At 48.4% G+C, this 19,403-nt stretch overlaps 1 protein-coding gene across 1 annotated transcript in view; it reads left to right on the top strand.

The window, feature by feature from the left end:
- Positions 1-17,687, top strand: part of LOC103678338 (small G protein signaling modulator 1) — an 87,158-nt gene extending 69,471 nt beyond the window's left edge. Inside the window, exons 20-26 of the mRNA XM_040619776.1 lie at positions 143-733; positions 2,677-2,801; positions 4,729-4,811; positions 8,807-8,916; positions 11,251-11,347; positions 12,442-12,600; positions 15,503-17,687. Coding sequence (XP_040475710.1) covers positions 143-733; positions 2,677-2,801; positions 4,729-4,811; positions 8,807-8,916; positions 11,251-11,347; positions 12,442-12,600; positions 15,503-15,612 — 1,275 coding nt within the window. The 3' untranslated portion in view covers positions 15,613-17,687. The remainder of the gene's footprint in view (positions 1-142; positions 734-2,676; positions 2,802-4,728; positions 4,812-8,806; positions 8,917-11,250; positions 11,348-12,441; positions 12,601-15,502) is intronic.
- The last annotated feature ends 1,716 nt before the right edge of the window (positions 17,688-19,403 follow it).

Here is a 19,403-nt window from a genome sequence, read left to right as displayed (position 1 = left end):
TTCCCCCGACTGTATAGTATTCCACGTGCATGTTCCGTATTTGAACCAGTCCCCCACTGATGAATATTTAGGCGGCTGCTGGAACCAGGCCACAGGGGACATCCTCTATCTGTCTGTCTGTTTTTGTGCACCTTGTCTTCAGGTGTTTGAGTCTGTGGACGAAGTGGAGCAAGTCGAGGCAGAAGGCAGGTTGGAGGAGAAACAGCCCAAGATCCCCAATGGGAACCTGGTGAATGGCACCTGTTCCCCGGACTCTGGCCATCCCTCCTCCCACAACTTCTCCTCGGGCCTCTCGGAGCACTCGGAGCCCAGCCTGAGCACAGAAGACAGTGTCATGGACGCCCAGCGGAATGCCCCCCTAGTGCTTCGGCCTGGGGACAGCAGCGTGGAGGACGGGCAGAGCAGTGAGGCCACCACCTCCCGGGACGAGGCCCCCCGCGAGGAGCTGGCCGTGCAGGACAGCCTGGAGAGTGACCTCCTCGCCAACGAGAGCATGGACGAGTTCATGTCCCTCACCAGCAGCATGGACGTGGCCCTGCCCGAGAAGGAGGGGGCTGCCATGGAGGGCTGGGGGGGTGGCGAGGTGGAGAAGCACAGCCAGGTGGACAGTGAGGACAACCTCTCAGAAGAGCCCGAGATGGAAAGTCTCTTCCCTGCCCTGGCTTCTCTGGCCGTGGCCACTTCTGCTAACAACGAGGCATCCCCCGTGTCCTCCAGCGGCGTCACTTACTCTGTAAGTCGCCAGGATTCTCCTCCACTCCATGTTCTAACCTAACAGCTGCGGGAGGGTGGGCATGTCCCACGAGCCTCAGTTTCCCAGCACGACCTCTGCTCTGTTACATTTTCCCCGGCGCAGAGGCTGCACTGGAGAAGCCCCTTTGGGAAGGAAGACAATATCATACCAGGCTCTGCTGTTCAAACCACCCCAGGTTCAATCCCATCTCAGGCATGCCACTTTATCTCTCTGAGCCTCAGTTTCCCTATCAGTCGAGTACCTTCTCTCTTGAGCTGTTCTCAGAATTAGTGAGTCTGGTCCTCCGTGCCTGACATGCGGTGAGCTCTCAGTCCATAGCAGCCTTGAGGATGAGAATCTTGGTGTATGATCAGGTCCAACGTCCTTTAAATCCTCAAGTTTGCTTTCTTGCCAGAAAGTCCAAGCCAAAGGATGTCAACTGAACGGGAGGTTTTCGGAGCCAAGAGCCGTGTTTCCATTTTCCTTTGAAGAACTTGTTATTTCTATCTAAGATACACATGCCCATAGTTTGTAGAGTCAAACAGACAAGGCTGAATAGGAAATCAGAAGTCCCCCCACCTGCCCCCGTGGAGCTCTCCCCAGAGGTCATAGTGGTTACTTACTCTGCCCAAGTTATCTGGTGTTTACCCCCGTGTCCGCAAATAACATATTTGTATTGCTACTTCTTGATCTTTTTTTCCCCTTTTTTTCTGCAATTCCAGACATTCCACTCCCACACCCTCGCCCCATAAGTGACACCTTCCCATCCCCATCCATCCACTACAGTTACAATGATTTCAGCTAAATGGCTCTTGTTCACACTCGTATAACAACAGAATGTATATGCCACGTAGGAAGCGGTATTTCTTTTTCTTTCCTACAAAAACAATTTTGTTTTCTCCAGATGCGTTTTGATTTCCTTATCTCTGTTGTCTTTTCCTACGTTTGCTACGTATGGGTCATTGCTCCATGCCCCCAGCCTCTGCACTCTGCCAGTTTTCTAAATCTCTCCTGGAACACTGCGGACACATGAGGTTTTCTGTTCATTTGTATGTCTCGCGAAGTCTCTCCAGTGGCCTTCCCCGGTCCACTGCTCCCAATGGATAGCTGTCATCTTAGATTTTTCTCCACCTGTACATGGAGGTTACTTTTGCTTTTGAATTATGCACCTGTGTATGTTGTAAATCTGATTCAAAGCTGTTAATTATCCAGAGAGATCTATTTTACAGTTCATCTGACACCTTGATTCAAAACAGGCAGCTATCCTTGAGACCCCAAATGTTAGTTTTTCTTCCAGGGTTCCCTTACCAGGGATGGGGCTTTTGAGGGGGTCCCACCTTCATGCAGGAAAGTCTCTTATTAGATTCCTTACCTTAGGGGAGAAAGACCCCAAAACCATTCAACCCAACCTTACATTTTGCCAATTTGGAAGCTTCCTTCAAGGCAGAAGCCAGATTTGGTATTTTCTTGCCTTTCTGGGTTAAATTTTGGCCTTGGAATGTTCCGTATTTTTCTTGTCATATCATTGGACCTTTTCATCAGGTGGGATCAAGGCAGCAGTCCAGCATATGGTGGGAACCAGACTCCCGCTCGCTTCCTCCCTTCTTCCTGTCCGGTGTTCAGTGGGGGAGGGTGGGCTGCCCCTCCAGCTGGTTATAACCCTCGTCCACTCAACGGGGACCATTCGTCTGTGCACCTTAGAGAATTGTTCTGTTTCATAGAAGGGAGAAAAGCTAAAAGAACTTCCATCCCACAAAGTGAAAAGAGGCTTTCGGGGGAAACAACAGGAACGAAATCAAACACCCACCCGGGCCAGGGAGAGGACGTGCTTTTCAGTGGCAGCAGGAGAGGGCGAGGAGGGAGGAGGGAGAACCCCTGGAATCCCACCTCTGGGAGGAGTTGGGGTGTAACTGTTCCTTCCTCCCCGTCCCCCGGGTCTGCAGCCGGAGCTCCTGGACCTGTACACGGTGAACCTGCACCGCATCGAGAAGGACGTGCAGAGGTGTGACCGCAACTACTGGTACTTCACGCCCGCCAACCTGGAGAAGCTGTGCAACATCATGTGCAGGTGGGGGGATGGGGAGGTCTGCGGGGGGGGGAGGGGTGGCAGAGACGGGGCTCACAGGGAGCCCAGCCGGACGGCAGCCTCTGCCCCTGGCACCTTGCCCACCTGGCGTTTACACCAGCCCACGCTGACAATAAGATAACAATCCGAGCAATGATCACAACAGGGAGCATTTATTAAGCACTTACTGTATACAGGCACTCTCCTGAGCCCTTCACTAAACACTGTTTCATCTCGTCCTCACAGCAAGCCCGTGGGGTGAAGTGTTACCCCCGTCCACAGGGGAGGAGATGGAGGTTGAAGGCCAGCGCTTTGCTCCCGTCCCCCAGCGGGCAGTTGGCTGAGCAGGAGCTCGTACTCACGTCTCTCGGGCTCCAGAGTCTTGTGCTTTGTTTCCTTAAGCCAAGACCTGGAGCCTCTCATTACTTTTCACTACATACTGAATATTTTCTTTCTTAAAATAAGAAGGTAACTCAGGCTTATTAAAAACCTCAATCACCCAGCGAAACCACAAGTTCCTAAGGTCTAAAGAGAAGCTGCTTCCCTCTCCAGTCATAATGCCCCCTCGCCTAGAAGAAACTACTGCTAACAATTGAGTAAACATCCTCCCAAGCCATGTGTATATTTATGTGTAAAATAACATAATATAGTGTGTATTATATAATATCACATGAGTACATATGTGTTTTAATGTTTTTTTATTTTATCTATATGGGATTAATACTCTGTCTTCTACGAATTGCTTTATACACTTAATCATGCATCGTGGGCATCTCTCCAGGCTGCTCTAACTCAGGGTTAGGGCTATACTAGTGTAGCCCACAGGCCAAATCCGGCCCACCACTCGTTTTTGTAAATAAAGCTTTATTAGAACCCAGCCATGCCCATTCGTTCGCATAGTCTCTATGATTGCTTCTGCAGAGTTGAGTAGTTGAGACAGAGAACGCACGGCGTGCAAAGCTGAAAATAATTATTATCCGGACCTCTCAGGAAAGGTGTGCCAATCCCTGCTCTAACTCATTTTTATTAATAAGTACTATCCCTTAACTATTCTATTTTACAGTCTCCTAAGCAATCATTGCCTCTCAAAATTGAGTTGAGGAGATACAAATATAATGAACTTTAATATAGTATGTTACATTAAAATGAAAAGGTGCTGGGGAAGAAGGAAGGATAAACCAACTTTTTCTGGGTTATGGCCTTGGGAGAAATCGTGGAAGGCCTTACAGAGGAGGTGACATTCAAGATGGCCTTTGGCAAAATTAGGAGAGACTCAAGAAACCACTTGGCATATACGTACCCTGTGGTGAGGCCACCTGGGTTCAGATCCTGCCTCTGCCATTTATTATTAGGTGTATGACTCTGTGCATGTCACTTGTGTCTCTGGGCCTCAGTTTCCTCATCTGTAAAATGGGATATGATAATACCTTTCTCATGTGATTATTTTGAGACTTTCATGGTACAATACATGTTTAGTGGCTAAGTATACAGTAAATGCTCAGTAAATATTAGTTCTTATTATTAAGGGGCAGATGGGAACTCCAGGCACAGAACTGCTAGGGCAAAGCACAGGGGCATGAATGTGTGCCAGAGGGGAGGAAGTACCAGGAGGTGGTGGTGGGGTTGTGAAGATGGGTGGGGAGGAGTGAATGCCATGTACCCCCAGCGAAGGGGTTTGCATGTTGTCTTGTCATAGTGGGGGGCCTGTGAACATGTGGTGCTTTGAGTTGGGCTTTAGGAAGGCCATCGTGGTGGCTGAGAATAGGATATTTGAAGAGTGTCAGATGGGGGAAGGGGATGCAGGTGGGAGCTGAAGGAGTGAGTGGTCCAGGTGAGGGGTGGGGGACTGCGTCAGGGAGGAGGGAGAGGACGAGCGGGTTGGAGAGACAGGTCGTGAGTGCCATCCTTGGGCCCCTTGTCTCTCTCGTAGCTACATCTGGCAGCACATTGAGATCGGCTATGTCCAGGGCATGTGTGACCTCCTGGCTCCACTGTTGGTCATCCTGGATGACGGTGAGTATGTCCTCCCCACTCAGGGCCAGGGGCGCAATTTTCTCCCTACTGCAGAGGAGGGGATGTGAACCTCATTTTGTGACTCCATGGAATGGGTCAGTGCAGGTGCTCAGAGGACCTGTTGGTGACCACACCAAGGTCCTAGTAAAATAAAAAGTCTCGTCCACATTAGCCAACACTTATCGCCAGGTGCCCAACACCCCGCCAGGCCTTCGCTAGCCACTGATTGTACAAACGTGAATGGGAACAAAGAAAAACCCAGGCCCAGATGTCTTCACTGGTGAATTAATACCAATTCTTCACAAACTTTTCCAAAAGGTAGAATTGGAGGGAATACGTTCCGACTCACTCTATAAGACCATTCCTTATATGAGGACCCATTGGTACCTTGATACCTATACCAGACAAAGACATGACAAGAAAAGAAAACTACAGACCGATGTCCTTTATGAAAAACAACAAAAATCCTCAGCAAAACACTTGCAAACTGAATCCAGCAAGATATAGTAGGACTATATACCATGGCCAAATGGGATTTATCCCAGAAACACAGGCCGGTTCAACGAATGAAAATGAATCCATGTAATTCACTATACTAATAGAATTAAGGATAAAATGACATGGTCATCTTAGTTGACGAGGAAATGGCATTTGACCAAATCTGACACCCTTTCATGTTAAAAACACTCAACAAGCTAGAAACAGAAGGAAACTTCCTAAACATGATAAAAGGCACCTAAGAAAAACCTACACCTACTTCATACTCAATGGTGAATGACTGAATGCTTTCCTCCTAAGATCAGGGAAAAGACAAGGATGTCCACTTTTGCTACAGAAGATTCTAGCCAGGACAATTAGGGAAGCAAAAGAAATAAAAGGTAGCCATACTAGAAAGGAAGTAAAACTATCTATTTACAGATGATGTGATTTTTGCACATAGTAATCCCAAGGAATAAGAAAAAAAGTATAGGAGGGGTACCTAGGTGGCTCAGTAGATTAAACATCTGACTCTTGATTTCGACTCAGGTCATGATCTCCAGGTTGTGAGATCGAGCCCCGTGTCGGTCTCCATCTCTGGGCATGGAGCCTGCTTAAGATTCTCTCTCCCTCTCCTGCTCCCCTTCCTGCGCCCCCCCCAAATATTGGCGCTAATAAAAAAGTTCAGCAAGGTTGCAAGATACAAGATATATATACAAAAGTCAGTGGTACTTCTATACATGTGTGTTGAACAATCCGAAAGCGAAATTAGGAAGGCAATTCCAATTGTAATAGCATCTTAGAAGATATTTATGAATAAACTTAACAGAAGAAGTGAAAGACTTGCAGATTCAATTCCAGACTGCTGTGATACAGTGAATATTGCACTAAAGCGAGTCAAATGAATTGTTTAATTTCCCAGCGCATATACAAGTTGCGTTTACACCACACTGTAGTCTGTTAAGTGTGCAGTGGCATTATGTCTAGAAAAATAATGTACTTACCTTATTTTAAAAATACTTCATTGCTTAAAAAAGAATACTGACCATCATCTGAGCTCTCGGCGAGTCATAATCACTGATTACAGATCACTGTAACAAGCATGATAATGATGAAAGCATTTGAAACATTGCAGGAATTACCAAAATGTGACAGAGACACAAAGTGCGCAAATGCCATTGGAAAAATGGTGCCGATAGACTTGCTCGATGCCACAAACCTTTAATTTGTAAAAAAAAAAAAAAAAAAAAAAAGGCAGTATCAGAAAAGTGCAATAAAACAAGTATGCCTATATACCAAACCTGTAAAACATTGTTAACAAAATTAAAGATCTAGGGGCGTCTGGGTGGCTCAGTCATTAAGCGTCTGCTTTCGGCTTAGGTCATGATCTCAGGGTCCTGGGATTGAGCCCCGCATCAGGCTCCCTGCTCAGTGGGGAGCCTGCTTCTCCCTCTCCGTCTACCCCTCCTCCCTGCTCACGTACTCTGTCTCTCTCAAATAAATAAAAGCTTTAAAAAACTTTAAAAGATCTAAATAAATGGAAAGACATGTCATGTTTATGAATTAGAAGACTTGGTAGTGTTAAGACGGCAGTACTCTCCAAATTGACTAGAGTCAGTGTGATCCCTATCGATATCCCAGCTGCATTTTTTGTACAAATGGACAAGCTGACCCTAAAACTCATTTGAAATACAAGGGACCAAGAATAGCAAAATCAATTTTGAAAAAGGAGAAGATGGTAGAGGACATACAGTTCCCAATTTCAGGTGACCAAAATCAACATTACCAATCCTAAATCACGTGGGTAGCAGGTGCCCGTGACACGATGGGATTAAACTGGCATGTTACCCATGTGGTCTTTGTCCCAATAACCCCAAATCCCAGTCTCATCGTGAGAAAAACATCACAAATTCCAATAGAGAAGGCTCCCCTGGAATACGTGACAACTGCTCTCACAACTTCCAAGGTCATGACAAACAGGGAAAGCCAGAGAAAGCATCCTGGCCAAAAGGAGCCCCAAGAGAGAGGAGACCTGTATGTAATGTGTTATCCTAGATGGGTTCTTAGAACAGAAAATAAATAAACAAATAAAACTATGGAGTTTACTTAATAATGTGTCACCAGTGGGCCATTAATTGTAACAAATGGACCGTGCTAACGTAAGATGCTCCTTATAGGGGAAACTGAGTGTGGGGTATATGGAACCTGTCTCTACTCTTCTCAATTTTTCTATAGACCAAAATGTTCTAAAAAAAAGTATTTTTATTTATTTTTAAGATTTTATTTATTTGCCAGAGAGAGAGCACAAGCAGGGGGAGTGGTAGAGGCAGAGGGAGAAACAGGGTCCCTGCTGAGCAAGGAACCTGATACAGGACTTGATCCCAGGACCCTGGGATCATGACCTGAGCTGAAGGCAGATGTTTAACTGACTGAGCCACCAGGCGTCCCAAAAATAAAGTCTTTTTTAAAATGAGGATCTTACTGTGCCTTGGGAAACTTTCTATCTAGTGTAACTTTCTCCAAAGTTACCAGGTGTTAAGAGAAAAAAAAAAAAGTACCATTTTCCAACAAAGTTTCCTAAATGCTGGCTAAAACAATATGAAACAGGTTTTTTAATTGCAGGGGCGCCTGGGTGGCTCGGTCGTTGAGCGTCTGCCTTCAGCTCAGGGCATGATCCTGGCGTTATGGGATCGAGCCCCGCATCAGGCTCCTTCACTGAGCCTGCTTCTTCCTCTCCCACTCTGCCTGCTTGTGTTCCCTCTCTCTCTGGCTGTCTCTCTCTAAAATAAATAAATAAATAAAATCTTAAAAAAAAAAAAAGGTTTTTTAATTGCAGGACTTCTCAGAGCCTTTACTTTCCCAGTTATATGTAGTCCCTCTCTAGCATTTCCCAAAGTTATTGGACCCTTCCTCTGCATAATGCCTATTAGCACCCTTACAGTTGTTGTTTTAATTCAGTGGTTCCCAGACTTGAGAAATCCATGAACTGGTAGAATTTCGAAAAAGAAAAAAAAAAAGTTTGGGATGAACAAAACATCATCAACTTTTTATTAGAACAAATAGGGATGTTTTAAAAAGAGTATCTGGGTGCACCTCAGTGGCTCAGTCAGTTAAGCATCCAACTCTTGGTTTCGGCTCCAGTCATGATCTCAGGGTCGTGAAATCAAGCCCCACTTCCAGCTCCACACTCAGCAGGAAGTCTACTTGAGATTCTCTTGTCTCTCTCTCCCTCTGCCCCTCCCCCATGTGTACATGCTCTCTCTCTAAAACAAACAAGTCTTCAAAAAAATAATAAAAAGAGGATCTGGTATCACCATCATTCCCTAAAAGAAAAGATACTTCGATCCCTTGAAGGTGGAAAGCAGTGGGATACACTGACTCTCCCTCGTCTGTGTATTTCTCCTCTGGCTGCGGACCTCGTGAACCAGCTCGGGGCCTTTGACCTTGGGATCACCTTGGGAGCTCGGGTTCCTTGGGCAGTGGCAGAGGTGACCGTTTCTCCTGTGCTCTTTCCCCAGAGGCCCTCGCCTTCAGCTGCTTCACGGAGCTCATGAAGAGGATGAACCAGAACTTTCCCCACGGAGGCGCCATGGACACGCACTTTGCCAACATGAGGTCGCTGATCCAGGTATGACGGGTCCTGTTCAACAGTATAACGTCTCCCACCGCAGCCCAATTGACCTCAAGTCAACAGACTAGCCACGCTTAGTCGAACTCAGTTCAGTTCATTCCAACTCCGTTAGCTCAGATCAACGCCACAGGATTCATTCTCACTGACCATTTATTCAGTCCAGGCCCGTGGCCACGTAATAAACGAGATGTAGCTTTTGCCCTTAAAAAGATGTTTGCTTGTCAGGGAAATACAAATCAAAACCACACTCAGTTACCACCTCACACCAGTCAGAATGGCTAAAATTAACAAAACAGGAAACGACAAATGTTGGCAAGGATGCAGAGAAAGGGGAGCCCTCCTACACTGGTAGTGGGAATGCAAGCTGGTGCAGCCACTCTGGGAAACAGTGTGGAGGTTCCTCAAGAAGTTAAAAATAGAGTTACCCTATGACCCTGCAATTGCACCCCTGGATATTTACCCCAAAGATATAAATGTAGTGATCCGAAGGGGCACCTGCACCCCAATGTCCACAGTGGCCAAACTATGGAAAGAATCCATATGTCCACCAACAGATGAATGGATAAAGAAGGTGTGGTTCATATATACAATGGAATATTACTCAGCCATCAAAAAAACCCAAAATCTTGCCACTTGCAATGACATGGTTGGAACTGGAGGGTATTATGCTGAGCGAAATAAGTCAATCAGAGGAAGACAATTATCATATGATTTCACTCATATGTGGGATTTAAGAAACAAAACAGAGGAGCATACATCTATGGAACATAAGAACTAGGAAGATTGGTAGGAGAAGAAAGGGATAAAGAAAGGGGGGGGTAATCAGAAAGGGGAATGAACCATGAGAGACTATGGACGCTGGGAAACAAACTGAGGGCTTCAGAGGGGAGGGGGTGGGGGAATGGGATAGACTGGAGATGGGTAGTAAGGAGGGCACGTATTGCATGGTGCACTGGGTGTTATACGCAACTAATGAATCGTCGAACTTAACATCAAAAACCAGGGGTGTACTGTATGGTGACTAACATAACATAATAAAAAAATATAATAATAATAATTAAAAAAACAGAGGAGCATAGAGGAAGGGAAGGAAAAAATAAAACAAGACGAAAACAGAAAGGGAGACAAACCATAAGAGACTACTAATGACAGGAAACAAAATGAGGGCTGCTGGAGGGGAGAGGGGTGCAGGGATGGGGTAACTGGGTGACAGGCATTAAGGAGGACATGTGATGGAATGAGCCCTGGGTATTATAGAAGACTGATGAATCACTGACCTCTGCCTCTGAAAATAATAATACACTGTATGTATTAATTGAATTTAAATTTAAAAAATAGATGTTTGTATCGGTCCTTTTCCTCAAAGTAACATCTGGATATATTTCTCTGTCACACGCACACAGCTTTATTGAGATATAATTCACATACCGTGCCATTTACCCTTTTTAAATATATAATCCAGTCGTTTCTAGAATAAATCGCAGTGGTGAAACCATCACTAATTTCAGAACATTTTCAGCACCCCAAAAAGAAACCCCAGTAACCATGGTAACATCAGTTCCTCTCCCCAACTCCTGGCAACCACTAATCTACTTTCTGCCTCCATAGTTTGACCGATTCGGGACATTTCATAGAAACGCAGTAACGTAACGTGGCCTTTTGTGTCTGGCTTCCTTCCCTCAGCATCACGTTTTCAGGGTGCATCCGTGTGGTGGTGGGTACCAGGAGGCCATGCCTTTTCATTCCCGGATGATGTTCCATTGGACGGCTCCGCCATATTTTGTGTATCCAGCCAATCATTGACGGACACTTGGGTTGTTGGTTGTTTCTGCTCTTGGGCTCTTGGGAATTGTCCTGCGCTGAACATTCGTGTACGGGTCTTTACGTGGCAGTCTGTTTGCATTTCTCTCGGTGAGATCCTTAGGAGTGACATTACGGCTGCCCCACGCTACGTTCCCCCAGCCGCATACAAGGGTTCCAGTTTCTCTCCATCGTCACTAATGCTTTGTTGTCTGTCCTTTCGATTCTTGATTCTTGTCCTAGTGGCTGTGAAGTGGTATCCCGTTATGGTTTTGATTTGCATTTTCCTGACCCATCATGCTGGGCGTCTCCCACGTGCTTTATGGTTATTTGCGTATCTTCTTTGGAGAAACAGCTGGGTTGACCTGTGCTGGGTTGATTTTCGGTTCAATCCTTTGCCCGTTGTTTAACTCCACCCGGTCGTAGGGGCTGTGTGGTGTCCGGTAAGAGGGTCGTCCTTTATTCAGCGGACCCCTCTGGGCTACAGCCTCTTGCCGGGAGGCTGATGCCAACCTTCTCTCCCGCGGGCAGATTCTGGACTCAGAGCTCTTCGAGCTGATGCATCAGAACGGGGACTACACTCACTTCTACTTCTGCTACCGCTGGTTCCTGCTGGATTTCAAACGAGGTATTGACTTCAAACCGGGGTGTTGTTCCCAGACTCTTTGCAGCAGAGCCTCAGGGGAAGAAAGGGACTGTGGAGGCGAGGCTGGGGGTGTTGGAGCCAAGCCAGAGGAAGAGAGGAACATCCATTTATCGAGTTCTGGCTATTGGCTCACCTGCCCTGGTTTGCAATGACACTATGCCAATACATGTTGTTACGGTCCCCGTTTTACAGATGAGGAAACTAAGGCTAAGAATTCAATTCAGAGGTAGGACCAGGAAAGCCAGGATCTTAGGCCACCTCTGTCCACCTCCTAAGCCCTGTTAGTTCCTTTCCATTCTGTTCTGCTGCTTATCGGAGGCAAGGCACCCCTTGTCCCGTGCGGCGTGTGGCCCATGTGATTTAGAAATGGGGTATAGCACAGCACCCCATGGGTATTGTGCAAAGTGGGGGTGACGCTGATAAAAGTATCTACCCTGCAGGGAGATGTTTATTACATGCCAGGTAGTGTGCTGAGCCATTCCTATGTATTTCCTCTTCGAGCCTCACCCCACTTACAGAGGAGTAGAGGGAGGGGCTGGCGGAGGGGAAGTAACTAGCCCAAGGTTGCCTTGCCAGTAAGTGGTGGGGCTGGATTCAGGCTGAGTTTATTGGACACAGGAAGCCTTGCTCTCCACCATTGCTCTCTCTCCTTCCTTGACCAGCCCCAGAGGGAGCAGCCAGCTCTGCCCGTGTGCAGAAGCAAGGGGATACCCCCCTGGGTGCTAAAGGAGGTGTAAGGTGCAGGGAGAAAGGGGGACACCGGTCAAGGGGCAGAGCAGGGACAGGTCAGTGTAAATCAAACCCAACCATGCTCAGTTCCTCCCCTTACAGAAGCTGGAAACTTACAACCCCCTAGTCTGCTCAGCCTTTTCTACAGATGGGGAAACTGAGGCTTCTGACGGTCACGTGGCGGCGTGCAGGTCTCCTCCCTCCTGACCTGAGCTCTGTTACTGTCTGCTGCATGAGGACCGAAGCGCAGGGCACCGCTGGCCGGGGATTTTCCCAGAGGGAGGGCAGCACCGTGCGCTCCATGGCTGACCCTCTCCCCGCGCACGCGCGTACTGGTGTCTCGGCAGAACTCGTCTACGATGACGTCTTCTCTGTCTGGGAGACCATCTGGGCAGCCAAACACGTCTCGTCCGCCCACTATGTCCTCTTCATCGCGCTGGCTCTGGTGGAGGTCTACCGTGACATCATCTTGGAGAACAACATGGATTTCACGGACATCATCAAATCCACTTCTTGGGTCTCTTTCTAAATGGATGAGTTGACGTCTTGTAACGCAGAGAAAGCATTTTTCTCTGGGATCTAGTGGAGGGAGCATGGCTGTTGAGATCAGGCTCAGGGGCAAACCCTGACTCTGCCACTAACCAGCTGTGCCCGTGGACAAGTCACTTCCCCTCTTTCTAAGCGTCTCTTCCTCGTCTGTAAAATGGGGTAAAAGTGTGCCTCGGAGGGTTGACGTGCACAGAGGCAGCCGCGGGAAGGCATTTAAGTGACGTGAGAAAGGCACAGCCTTGGAAATCAAACAGATACGGATTCCGATCCAGCCACTTGGGAGCTGTGTGACCTTGGGCAAGTGACTTCCTGTCTCTGGGCTTCAGATTCCGTGGGGATAGAATGGTGCTAACACCTCCCTCGCAGAGATGTTGGGACAATTAAATGAGACAACGTGGGTAAAGCCTATCACACGATACCCGGCTCATCTGAGGGGCCCCCCACTGCTGGAAGCTCTTGCTACTATTATCGCTATTTAAAAGTTTTTAAAAACTAAAGATGATTTTGGGGGAAAAAAAGCAAAAGAAGGGGAAAAAAAGCCAGTTTTGACCTTACCCCGGAAACATTTTTTTTTTTAAGATTTTATTTTTAAGTCATCTCTACACCCAATGTGGGGCTGGAACTCACAACCCCGAGATCAAGAGTCACGTGCTCTGGGGGCGCCTGGGTGGCTCAGTCTGTTAAGCATCTGCCTTCAGCTCAGCTCCGGTCATGATCTCAGGGTCCTGGGATCAGATTGAGCTCTGCATCAGGCTCCCTGCTCAGTGGGGAGCCTGCTTCTCATTCTCCCTGTGCCCCTCCATACCCCTTGTGCTCTTTCTCATGCTCACTCTCTCGCAGATAAATAAAATCTTTAAAAAAATAAAATAAAAAGTAAAGTAAAATAAAATAATAAAAGTAAATATATGTCACATGCTCTCCCGACTGAGCCAGCCAGGCACCCCAGAAACATTATTTTATTTTTACTTTTATTTTTACTTTTAAAACAAAAATTTTAGGGGCGCCTGGGTGGCTCAGTCGTTAAGCGTCTGCCTTTGGCTCAGGGTGTGATCCCGGCGTTCTGGGATCGAGCCCCACATCAGGCTCCTCTGCTATGAGTCTGCTTCTTCCTCTCCCACTCCCCCCTCTTGTGTTCCCTCTCTCACTGGCTGTCTCTCTCACTGTCAAAAAAATAAATAAATATCTTTTTAAAAAATTCTTTATAAAAATAAAATAAAATAAAAATTTTATGTTGGAATAACTGTAGATTTAAAGAAAAGTTGCAAAGATAGTACAAGGAGTTCTTGATACCCTCCACTCAGCTGCCCCTAATATCTCTACATCACATGATCCTAGAACATTTGTCACGACTAAGAAGTTAACATTGGTACGTTACTATTAACTAAACTACAGACTTTATTTGATTTTGCCTGTGTTTTTTTTTTTTTAAGATTTTTATTATTTGAGAGAGAGGGAGAGAGCATGAGCAGGGGGAGGGGCAGAGGGAGAGGGAGAGGGAGAAGCAGACTCCCTGCTGAGTAGGGAGTCCGACGTGGGACTCGATCCCAACACCCTGAGATCATGACCCGAACTGCCTTCAGTCTGCCTTCAGACTCTTAACCGACTGAGCCACCCAGGCGCCCTTTGCTTGGTGTGTAAGTGATGCCCTTTTTCTGCTCCAGCATCCAACCCAAGAAACCATATGGCATTTAATGGCTTCATTATAGAAACCGTTTTTTCCCATCCCATCTTTTCCGCAGTCAAAAGAAAATAATATTTTTATTTCATTCTTAAATAAGCACAACAATTAATGGGATACGTCCACCTGTGGGGCTTGTGCAGCTTCTCAAACCTTGGAACCAGATTGGACACCATTACCTTCATTTATGTCCTGTTCCCTAGTGATTTACACGTGGCTTTTGCTTTTTCTCCAACTCGGTCTTTCAACTGCTTGCAGAAGACCTAGTGTTGCAAAGTTATTAAGTCACTGATAGGAGCATAGTGCAATTTGTGACCTCCCTCACGCTACTCGTTTGTGGGGTATTGAACGGATGTGGAATATCATTGTGGCTTCCTCACAATTTCTGTGACTTCACAGTGGCACCCTGGGGTACCGTGGTAGCCACTTTGGGAACCATAGTCTTAGTGCCTTTTTCCTGGTAAATGATCCGGTAACGATTTCCAGTAAATGGTCCAGTAAATGATTTCTTTATGATAAATATTTAGGTTTAGGATTATTCCACTTTAAAGATCCAATCATTTTATGTAGCTCTTAATAAAATTAGTGTTTTTCTTTCTCCCCTCCCATCTCCTGTCGTTTCATCCTTTTGTACCTTTTAACATCATCACTGTGTGCTCAGCGTTGCTTTTTTTTTTTTTTTAAGATTTTATTTATTTGACAGAGAGCAAGTGAACAAGAAATAGCACCAGTGGGGGGAGGGAGAGGGAGAAGCAGACTCCCTGCTGAGCAGGGGGCCCGATGTGGGGCTCCATACCAGGACCCTGGGATCATGACCTGAGCTGAAGGCAGCCGCTTAACTGACTGAGCCACCCAGGCACCCCCAGCAGTGCTTTCTTGAAAGGTCCCCAGTCGCGGTGTTTATTCAAGGTGGGTGGGAAGACTTAACTTTTTCAAGCACGCACTGTGAACCCACATCCTCTCGTTTGGTCTCACGGCAGCCTTGTGAGGCAGAAACTATTGTAACCCCCATTTTACAGATGAGGAAACCAGGGTCCAAAGGGGCAGGTCTTCCCCAAGGTCTCTGCTTACAGAGCTGCTGCGGGATGATTCCAGAGGACGATGATGGGGATGCCCCAGGGACCCCCCTCTAGAAGCTGCGAGTGGGGCCCCAGGATGGACACAGAGGAAGGCTCATATGCTCTTCCCTTCTGCTCTTTCAGAAATGGCCGAGCGGCACAACACCAAACACGTCCTGAAGCTGGCCCGGGACCTCGTGTGCAAGGTGCAGACTCTGATCGAGAACAAGTGAGGGCCTCTCACCCCGGCCGTGTCCGCCGAGCCACCGCCCGCCCATCCAGCCCGCTTTTCCTCCCGGCGGCCCCGGGAGCGAGGTCCCGGTGTCTGTTCCTGAGCATGGACTTCTGTGCAAAGAGAAACTACCCCAACTTTGGCCGCCCAGGCAGGTGGGGTCGAGGGGTTGCCCCTTCAGCTCAGCCTTACGTCTCCCCGTTTGACCAAAGATTGTCGAGTCTGGGATTCCTCCCTTGTGGGAGTCGGGGTGCGTCCGTGGACGGAGGGAGCATTTTCGTGGGTGGCTTCTAGAATGGTTGCCTCTCTCTGACTCTGTCCCAATCCCTCCAAACTGTCCTGTCAGATGCGACGTGGGGAGGGAGTTTTGGGGGGATTTGGTGTAGGAGAGGTCTGTGGGGCTGCCTCTGTGCTCTGAAAGGGGCCTTTGGAAGTATTCCAGAACACGGCTGGAAGGCTAGCTTGGAGCAGTTTCTGCACTTCGGCCCTGTTGACATTGGGCTGGGTAGCTCTTTTCTGAGAGGGGCTGCGTATTGTGGGGTGTGGAGCAGCGACCTTGGCCCCTATCTGCTAGACGCCAGGAGGGCCCCCTCCCCAACCCAGTTGTGACCACCAAAACGTTTCCAGATATGGCCGGATGTCCCCATTTGAGAACCGACTGACTTCGAGGAGGGGCTACCGGTGTATCTCCCTCCCCGCCTTTTCTCTCTCCTGTGTCGTGAGGCTTCCTCCCATTCAGAGAAGGCCCGCAGGAGTCCACATCCCTCTGAGGGTCTGCATTCCCTCTGTTGTAGTCTCTCGTTCTTTTCTCCTCCACCTGACCCCAGGAGAGACTTCTTTTCTTCTTTTCAAGAAAGGCCTCTCCCTGGAAGGTCTGTGTGTGAGACAGCCTGAGGCTCCCTGGGGTCTGCCCAGAGCCCCCCCTCCACCCCAGGCAGGGCAGAGCGCAGGTCCCTTTTCTTCGTCTCCTAGGGAAGACCTCGCCTCTCCTAGACATTGGGTCTGGTGCGCCAGAAGCTGGGAACGTGTGTGTTGGTGAAAGCCACTTCCAGAGAAGTCTGGGAGGCGGGCTTCTCCCTAGGTGCCTTTGCTCGCTCAGGACAAAGGAAGAAAAGGAAGGCAGAGGTCAGCCTGGGTAGACGGGGGCATGTGTTTTCCTTGGGAAACGTGCTGAAGAACTGGCTAAGTCTGGGCACGGTCCCCTCCGTGTCTTCACACAGAGGGCTGCCAATCACTGACAGACCCTGAGCTGGCTGGTTCACCCTGGCTACCCGTCCTTCTGTCCAGCCGTCCTGCCAACTCTCTTCTGAGAATGCACGGAAATCTCGGGAGAAACAGCGTCAGGTTGGAAGGCTCCTCCCCAGAATGGCAGGGAGGCATTTGGAGAGGGGAGGAGACTCAAAGCACAGGGAAGCGTTCATAGAGAGGGTACGTTAGTCCTCTGTCCTGAACAAACCAGGAGGGGGAGGAATCCCTGCCCTGTGTGCTTGTGAAGGCTAACCCCTCGGCCCCAGTGCCTTCAGCTGCATCCAACCCCCCTAGTCCCTGCCGCGGGGGCCTCTTGAGCAGGACGGACGAGACCCACATGATCCTTGCCTCCAAAGAGTGTGCTCCGGGACAAATGCATGTCCTAGCTCCGGTCTCCGCCTTCCCAAGATGGGGGGAAAATGTGTGAAAGGTCCCTCCCCTCCGGATCAAAATGTATCTAGCCACTCAGCCGTTCGTTACAGAGGACATCATTTTAGCAAGACCCAGGTCCTAGACCTTCCGATTCTTATTTATTTTCTCGACAGACCAGTCACAAAGTATAGGACACAGTCCCCTCTCTGCCTTCTCTCTCGTGGTGTTCCAGAGACGTGTCCGTGGTTGTGATTTGGAAGCACTCCTATTTATTCGGCTTACTGTGCTTATTTCGGTCTCCGTATACCGTGTGCGTCCTTGTGTCCTGGAAATCGAGTGTGTGGGAAGTCGTTCTGTCTATGGAGTGCCCTCCTCCTTTTCTCAGTGTTGCCAACATATCTTGTAACTGTTACTGAAGCGTTGTGTCTATATATAGAGAAAATACATATCAACAGAGAAATGTGTGAATATGGGTTATTTTTCGTTTCTGTACTTCGGGGAATTTTTTTTAATACAAAGGAGAGAAACATTCCCTGTGGAAGACTGTGTCAATCCCAGTGACCCAGACCCAGATGGGGATCGAGTCTCATGGTAGCTGCCTGCTCTTTCCCCAGGAGGTTCAAGGCAGGTGAAACACTTCTCACTCCCTTGTATCAGTTAGCTGTCAGCATGAGTAATGCTACGTAACAAAGCATCCCAAAATTCGGTGGCCTCACACTGCCATTTGTTTCGCTTGCAATTCTGTGGGTTGACCATATGGGCTGGGAGGGTCTTCTGGTCTGAGATGGACTTCTTCATGTGTCTGTGATCAGCTGATGGCCAACGAGGCCGCTCCGCTTCTGACGGTCGGCTGACTCTTGGCCAGGAACGTGGGGGAAACTGAGCCACGCATGTCTCACCCCCTGGCAGGCCAGCTCAGGTGTATGTGGCCATGGTGGCAGTTTTCAAGAAAGCAAGCAGAAGCGTCAAGGCCTTTTGAGACCTCGGCTCGGCACTGGCATGGAGTCATTTGTGCTATGCTCTGTTATTCAGAGTAAGTCACATGGTGAGTGCAGATTCTAAGGTGGGGGATCCCCCAAGATCCAGCGCACAGGAGGGGTCCCCCGATGGTCTGCCGTTTGACTTGGGGTCATACCTCTAAGTTGACACCTGCTGAGAGAGCTCGTTGTTCACCTCTGATGTTCCCACAGACCAGCAGCTTGACCCCCTTGACATCTACAGTCCCCGCTTGCAGCTACCATTCAGAGCCTTCGTCATCAGGCAACGGGGACCTCTCATGGATGTCCACCCCTTGCAGCCTCTAAACACAGGCCAAGGGAAGCAGCTAGCTTTCAGCTGCAGAAGCAAGACAACTCAATCTAATGAGCACCCATCAAAACTGCAGGTTTTATATAGAAAAAGTTAGGCGTGGTCAATGACCCACAGGACCACGCAGTTCCCTGGGGATTTTCCATTACGTCCGGGTGCCGTGCAGGAATTCTCAGTGTCTTCTTGGCTTGCTTTCTTCGGACCTGTGGGCACACTGATTTCCAGCCTTTGTAGACACAGGGCTCCTTGAAACAGCGGACACCCCTTGTGATCAAGAGAAAATAGGACCGGGAGACCCCTCTGCCTCGAATAAGGACAGAGTCTTCCTGCAGATCGTTCCTCATTAGAGGCTGGAGAATCGCTCCCTTTGGCATTGCAGAAACAGTTCAAAGAGAAAATTAAGGGACGTGGGGGCCATTGAGAGGTTATGACAGAGGGAACGTGGGTGACAGGGGCTGGGGGCTGAGTTTGGGCTTCTACTCGGCGGCATCCGCTCACTGCTTTTCGCACTGGGATGCTGCTTGGGTCTCAGGGGGTGTCCCTGCGCGAGACTGACTTGCATGGACGTGTTCCTGCTGATATCCTGATGTCAAAACATGCCTCTGGGTCCCTTTGAGTACCACGTGATGGCTTCCTAGGTTTTCTGTTACTTTATTCCATTATTCTATTATGTTCTTCTTCTTTTTTTTTTTTTTTGAAGATTTATTTATTTACTTAGAGAGAGGGTGTGCAAGCAGGAGGGGCAGAGGGAGAGGGAGAGAATCCTCAAGCAGACTCCCCGGTGAGCACCGCGCCCAATGCAGCACTCAACCCGAGGACCCTGAGGTCATGAACTGAGCCAAAATCAAGAGTCAGACGCTTAAC

Source organism: Ursus maritimus, unplaced genomic scaffold (assembly GCF_017311325.1).
Source record: "Ursus maritimus isolate PB19 unplaced genomic scaffold, ASM1731132v1 scaffold_33, whole genome shotgun sequence".
In the NCBI taxonomy this organism is placed as follows: Eukaryota; Metazoa; Chordata; class Mammalia; order Carnivora; family Ursidae; genus Ursus; species Ursus maritimus.
This window is presented reverse-complemented; position numbering and strand designations above follow the sequence as displayed.